Raw genomic sequence first — 7,695 nt, 5'->3', positions numbered from 1 at the left:
AGACAGACAGACAGACAGACAGACAGACAGACAGACAGACAGACAGACAGACAGAAGAGTCAGAGTCAGAGTCAGAGTCAGAGACAGAGACAGAGAGACAGAGGGGAGGGGTCTGAGTTTCAAGTTCGACAAAATCTTCGTAGCACCAAACACAAACACACCAAGACGGGAGAGCCTATGAGTTTGGGTTTGAGTAAAGAGAAGCACGTCGTCACAATAACGGCCATACAGTGCAGGGAAGCAGCAAAACGGACAGACACAGCAGAGGGAAAGAAAAAAATCATACAGAACATGCTACAGATGTCGTTACAAACGGCATTCAATCGTACTCTGGTGCGGATACAAATTGCCCGCGAGTCGCGAGTGCTGCCTTAGTATGCAATATAAGCAAATCATTAAATTAAATGTATTATTTGTTCGTGCGTTTAAAAGACATGACATGATGCATAATTATGCAATTGTATATCTATTAACTTCGTTCGTACTGAGCAATATTATGTAGAGAGTATTCATAGTCAGTATGCATAACAATATGTGCATGTATATATTGTTTCATATTAAACAATATTATATGAGTAATACAAACTGTTATGTTATTCAGCGTAGTACATCATGTATGTGTTACACAGAAGCAGGAAGGAGGAGGTCAACATCCATTGACCTTGTGTATAATACATAAGACGGAAACGCAGCTCGTAATAATATTAGGATAGAATGTACAATGATAATAGGAAGTGAGTGCGCTTCACAGTGCCCTGAGGCACGTACCCTCCTGGCTTGGTAGGCACCCCTTCTCCTGGGACTCCGTCCTCTTCAGGCTTGTCCTCTTGAATTGCGCGATGTTGCCCATGTGACTCTGGTGTTGGCGCTCGTCGGCGATAGCTATGCGGAGGTGGGAGGTTGGAGGGTGATTTTTTTAAAGAAACGTATTTATTTTTAATTTATTTATTCATTTATTTATTTATTCATTCATTCATTCATTAACCTTACACGGTGTATTACGGTATTTTTGTGTGAGTGTAGTTGTTATTACACCCTAATTCATCAAGGGTCAGTTGCTTTTTTTCGGGTGTTCCACTGACGTGACTAAAAGCCACCAAATATGGACTAGTGTGCACGTGCATAACAAATTAAACATGTGTACGTTATACACAAAATGTGGTGGGTGTCAAGCATGTCACAGCATACCCTTTTCGTTAATTCGTTTTGTTTAATAAGTGTTCCTTTCTTTAGTAAGAGTTTTTTACGGCGTTCGCAACTGCATAAGGTCATAAGAGTTTTACAGCACTTGCAGTACAATTACGTCATATAAAAGCAGAAGATATTATGCTATAAGAGAGTTACAAACAAACAAAAAAGGAGAAGAAGAGATAAGGAAGACAGATGTTCGATAGGAAAGAAGGAGCAAACCATACTAGAGAACCCACGAACAAGTCGCTTGTCGTTTATTCGCTTTGAGACAGTCATAATAATACATAATATATATATATACCCCAACACTAATGTATACGTACAACACTATTATAAAACATTACTCTCCTTCTTTTATGCTTTTGTTTTGATACTTTCGAACTGTCAGAGAATCCAAACTTAATCTAAAAAAACAACGGGTTCTCATTAGCCCTATACATTATGACAACCCTACACCTTTACACTGTGGAAGTAATCGTTTAGCCCACTTATTGTGGTTTAGCTTTCGGTCTTGGTTTAGTTCTGCATACATCTCTCTTTCAACAGAGATTGGGAATTCAAGAGGCATCATTCACGTCTAAATGTCTGTGTACAAAAAGACTTGAAAGCGTTCCAGAGAGGTTTGGAATTCCATGGAGAAACATTCTATTGGATTCTAATAGTAGCGGCCAAATAAATGTTGAGCCTACAGAATACGAAAAGAGTGTCAAAATCACTACAATAAGTCTATTTTAAGTCTATTGTACGACCTACTTCCTCCACGTTCCAAAATGGCACCCGTAGGACCTAATTAAGTTGAAAGGGCTGTAAAACTCTTACTAAAGCTTATTTTTAAAAATCAAATAACCCAAAACACCGACTTAAGACTAAGAGATGGCAAAAGGAATGTGACAATATTGTGATAGAATACAGAGCATGATGTACAAAAGAAACAGAACGTAAGATTTACTAACCTTAGACCATCATCTTAAAGAGCTTATAATAACAATTATACGAAAAAAAAAATCCAAAAAATAAATATGTTCTAAACAGCACATAGCTAACTAAACTACTTAGAGTCGGTCAATAATGAGCATGCAACTGTAAATGAGCGTAAAACTATGTCTACATAAATGTATTCTACGTAATGCAAAGGAGTCAGCTATAACGCTGTATTGCACAGAGGATTTTCAAACAACATGCAAAACAACTATCAGTACGTCATTTAAGTTTGTTTTCAACATTTCGGTAAAATACATGTACCGTTTACCCTACACAGACGGACAGACAGACAAACAGACAGACAGACAGACAGACAGACAGACAGACAGACAGACAGACAGACAGACAAACAGACAAACAGACAGACAGACAGAAATAATACAGAATCTGAGAGGCGCCTGTGTACCATATTAATATCAATATGGGAGATGACAACAGCTGATAATGCGGTACACCTGCTAGTAATAGTATATATGTGCAGCTGGCTAAGTCCCATGTTGTACACACGAGTGTGTAAGTGACAGAAGAGCACATCCACGCACTCACTCACCCTACACACCACAACGATCTGACACACCGACCTCTCACAAGCCGAATGCCTGACTAATCACATCACACATAGCGCACAACATAAAGTGACAAATCATTGACTCCAAATCAAGTAACCAAGGACACATCCTCTCTCTCTCTCTCTCTCTCTCTCTCTCTCTCTCTCTCTCTCTCTCTCTCTCTCTCTCTCTCTCTCTCTCTCTCTCTCACTCACTCTCTCTCTCTCTCTCTCTCTCTCTCTCTTTCTCTCTATCTATCTCTCTCTCCAAAAAAACCCACCCCAAACCAACAAGGACATTCGATACGATCATGTAACTTACACTGTGATAAACTTAGCCTCTTTACATATCATTATCAGATTACTAACACTACTACTCGTCGACACATTAGGAATGCGACATATTTTTAGATAGGTCTAGATCTTAAAACCTGGCACAAAAAACTTTTCTGACACAAAACTGACCAAATGAAAATAATTTTTAAATCCCACAGTTTCTATTCAACACACTTTTTTTTTTTAACCCACATTTTTTTGTTTTGTTAATTGGCTTTTTTCAAACGTGGGCTATTCCACAGTAACTGACGTGACATTTGGACTATACTTTTTTACAATAAGAACACTGTGATTCATTATCAATTAATTTCCTTTCATCTTTAAATGACCAGATTAACCCTATCCGTACGTCGTGTTTTACTATCGTATCCATACGACATGGGGAACTCTGTGCCACCTCTTTCCAAAGAGGAAATTTAATCGTTAATCCGATCCGTACGCTTTGCATAGCAGTCTGTCAACATGATTTCTTGAGAAATACTGAAAAAAGTTTCAAAGAGATCTTTGCTCTTGAAGTATTCTAAAATGTAAAGAATACATCTCCGGGGGGTACAAAATGACCCCAGGGCGTACGGATAGGGTTAGGAATCGTATTGAATGCAGTCATTTGAAAGAAAATGGCTTTATGCAAATTCTGTGACGTGTTTACTTTCGGTAATGGACTGGATGGGGTATTGCTTTATCTGTCCTGTCTGTTACCGAGGAATAGCCTACCTGATAACGCATCGATATCAAAAATATTTTTACTTTTCTTTTTACATTTCACCCATTCTTGACCCCGTCAACACATTTTACAGGCAGTAAAAAAAAAGTGTAAAAGAAATGATAACAAAATTATTGCAATGTTTAGTTTGCACTTCGTTTATGATTTCTACCAAAAAGGCAAACCTCCCAACTATAATGAGAATATGAGCGTTGGAGTGGGGGGGGGGGTGTAACGCTCCTATCAACATTATTAGGTTATTTTAGAAGTTACGTCCGTCTGAAGCAGATCTGAGCTGCATGGTGTGAGAGCCTTGAAAACTCAACAAAACGAGTTCAAGAACACCCAGTCTGGCGTTCGAACCCAGGCCATCCACTCCGTAGTCCAGCATGATACCAGGTGAGCTAACGGACGGCCCAACTTCCAAGAGACTTAATTCATATTTTGTTAAAGACATAATAAATAGCATTAGAGAAAGGGTGCACCAGCAGATTTAGCCTTTTTCGTATTTTGAGAGCAAGCCACATAAAATATGCTGCCTAGTAGTAGCGCGTGTATAAGAAAACAATAGGAGGAAGACTGTAAATGAGTGCTGATCAATTTCAAGCTACGTCGCAAAGTAAAAGAAACGCAAAACATAATACAATAGAGGAGGAGGACTCACATTTTTATGAAGCAAAAGCGGGCGTTAGTGTATTCGAACTTTGCACAGGCAAAACAATGTTTTAGCAGGATATTATAATAAATGACACACAAAACCGAGATTTTTGTCCCTCCCTCCAACCACAGAAACAGGCTTATGCCATGATATTCATACAAATATTATGATTCCTCCGTAAGCGTTCATGTATCCAACACATCCCACAAACATTCCATAAAACAATATACGGACAAAGTGCTTGAGCGAATTTTTAAAAGTCAGGATTGTCTACAACTTATGCCCTTTTACTCACACCTGCCTTAACCGCCCACCTTTGATCTGAAATAAATCAACGAACTTCATATGGTTTTTAATAGATCTATTAGTTTGTTTGCTTGTCTGTCTGATGGACGAGGACATCAACACAATAAGAGCCATTTAGAGAAGGGAAAGAGTAAGAAAATAAGTAAGTCATAGAAAAGCAGAGAATAAAATGTTACAAATGTCACCTAGCCAGCCAGCCTTGAGAGCCTATAACACCAAGTACTCAGGCTATAACGGAAAAGGTAAACCATGCAAGAATAGGTTTCCCTAAGAAATTATAATTCCCTAATTGAAAAACCTGCAGAGCTGGCTTACCATAGAAAACTTTATCTCCCCTCAAATCTTACCGGCAATAGAGTATGAAAAAGTAAAGTAAGTAAAGTAAAGAATAAGAGAGACAGACAGTCAGAAACAACAGATAGAAAAAAAACTGTATTTCCCCTCGACGCTTACCGGCAATAGAGGATGAACAAGTAAAGTAAGTAGAGTAAAAAGTAAGAGAGACAGAGTCAGAAACAACAGATTGAAAGAATATAAGTACATGACGCAATACATATTAGTTGCGCGCCCTCAAGCCACGCGCGTAACAGGCCATCTTTTCGGCTGTACCCCAAGTCTGCAGAACTGAAAATTCTCAAGTACTTACTTGAAAAAAAAAAAAACCTTTCATTTTCTAGTACTTTCAGCAAATCAGCACATAGCTCAATAAACAGTGTAATAAATACGTATAGCGTACACAATGAATACATACGTGCAAATATATCATGCAAAAAGTACGCAAGCAAAAGTGTGCAGGATATTATGAAAGGTACACATAATATAAGCGAATCTACATGTATGTACAAAGGTATGATTTTGTCGTCAGCGTCACTCTTCAACCGCCTAAACCCATTTCTGTGTGTTTCCAGAAAGGGTCGTTACTCCAATGAGCACACCAGGGTAAATCTCACAATAATACAATAGTTTCGATATTTCCTTCCAAGGACATAAACAAAATATAAGAAGTGTCCAAGCCATGCATAGTTCTGATTTAAGCTCTCTTTTTCTCATTAGTCGTATAAGTAAGCTGAGTGTCTGGGTACAGTGCCAATATCTATCAACACTATTAGGTTATCTAAGAGGCAGGACATCCGAATGTAACATCCGCCTCCAATAGGACAGCTTGTTTGTTTGTTTGAGTAAGTGTTTACAGCACTATCGACTCAGTAACGGTCAAAATAGGACCGCCTTTTCTTCTATTTTGTCAAAACTTCAAACAAAAATGACCCATCAAAAAGGAAATAGGTCTTTGTGGTATGACGCTGACGATGTAAATGTATATATTATTGGAGGAGGGGGGGGGGAGTAAAAAGAGGAAAGTTGGTCAGGGAACGATTTCTAGAGGGCAGACATAACTGCCGTGCGCGTTCGCGCGCGTGTGTGTGCGTATGTGCGTGTGTGTACACGCGTGTGTGTACACGCATGTGTGTGTATGTATATGAATGTGTGCGTGCGCGCGCGTGTGTGTATGTGTGTGCCCAACAAAACGGTATATATCGAGTTTCAGTGTGCAGGGGCGACCGAGGAGTGGAGATGCAGTGAGGTGTCGTCGAGATACAAGTTGGTTAGACAGACACCTTTATATTACTACTTTTATGTAAAGTTTACTCGTAGTAGTCTGAGAAATAGAAACAAACTCTGACGGTATGCTAGAGGGTGCAGGTGTGACAAAACGTACAAGGCATGGACTGAATAGTAAAAAAAATATAACAAAATAAAAATAAGCCCAATGACTAAGCAAAGTAGGCTCAAATCGTTCATCGCATGTAATTGATTGAAGTATAAAAACACTGCTGTCAATGCTATCACAAAAAGAAACGACAGCTGCTCCATGACCAATACCATGAGAACGGTCGATGCTTCGGGCTGCCCAAGTTCAGGAAGCGATTTGATATGCATAAATTATAGTTTTACATTCAAGGCAGCTGTTGGATGACCTTGTACGCTTTAGCAAGGCCTTACCCTAAATAAGTTGCTATCTGTGACAGTGACAACTGAAATATCTTATAACCCCGTCCACTGCATTAGAATACTTCGCTTCAAAGGCTGGGCATATTAATTCTTTAAATATGTTTCGTATTCTTTTTTCTTTATCATTTTTTAAAATTGTACAAGAAATAAGAAACATGCAGAACATAAATTAAGTAGTTTCTGTTCTAAATTGGAGGTCGATTAACAAGGTCAGGTTATGACAGATACCTAAAGAGCACCAACACAACTACTATAACCAGCCTAGTCAAGTGTAATTACCATAAAAAGTATGATTAAGTAGATCAGGACACAAAACTAACAGTCCCGCTGTGCTACTATTGGCAAGCGTACAGTCTCAGTCTTGTCAACAAATTTAATCATTGAAGGAAGGTTTTCTAAAAAGCTAAAACGTTCACAGTTCACAGCCATGAATGTTGCATTTGTCAAGGTGCAGGAAAGTTAAGTTGTAGTGCCCGAATATATCAGAAACAGAATTGGTCAGAGAAAGGTCAAGAGGAAATATTCGCTTTCTTACTTTATCTCAAATAGTGACCTTCCCTTTCATACACTTGAAGCATCAACACTAAGTAAAATCTTCTACGAGTCACTATGAGTATTATGATATACAGCCAAACTCTGTTATACCTACAAGCATGAAGTTGGTAGTAATGCGAGGTTGGCGGTAAAACGGGGTTCACTGTTAAATACCGACTGCCCAGCTTCAAGGGAAAAGTGGAAATGATGAAAGACATCAGAATGACAGGCTTTTACTGCCTTGTGCGAAACTGCAAAGAAATGAAAAGCGATTTGCTGTTGAAACTTTGAAGACTGTGCTTTAAATATATTTACATTCTGTTTTTTCCTGAGCAGTCACGCATTACGCTTTTCTGCCATCTTGAAGACAGGCCAATCACGCCTCATCTAGATCTAACTAGCGCGATTGCCGAGGGCAATGACGGGGGG

General features: G+C 38.9%; 1 protein-coding gene across 1 annotated transcript in view; it reads right to left on the bottom strand.

The window, feature by feature from the left end:
* LOC101856780 (involucrin) overlaps positions 1-7,695 on the bottom strand; it is a gene marked incomplete in the record, with an annotated part of 54,076 nt that overhangs the window by 18,154 nt on the left and 28,227 nt on the right. The window contains 1 exon segment of the mRNA XM_005091434.3: positions 769-882. Coding sequence (XP_005091491.2) covers positions 769-882 — 114 coding nt within the window.

Source organism: Aplysia californica, unplaced genomic scaffold, assembly GCF_000002075.1.
Source record: "Aplysia californica isolate F4 #8 unplaced genomic scaffold, AplCal3.0 scaffold00030, whole genome shotgun sequence".
Classification (NCBI taxonomy): Eukaryota; Metazoa; Mollusca; class Gastropoda; order Aplysiida; family Aplysiidae; genus Aplysia; species Aplysia californica.
This window is presented reverse-complemented; position numbering and strand designations above follow the sequence as displayed.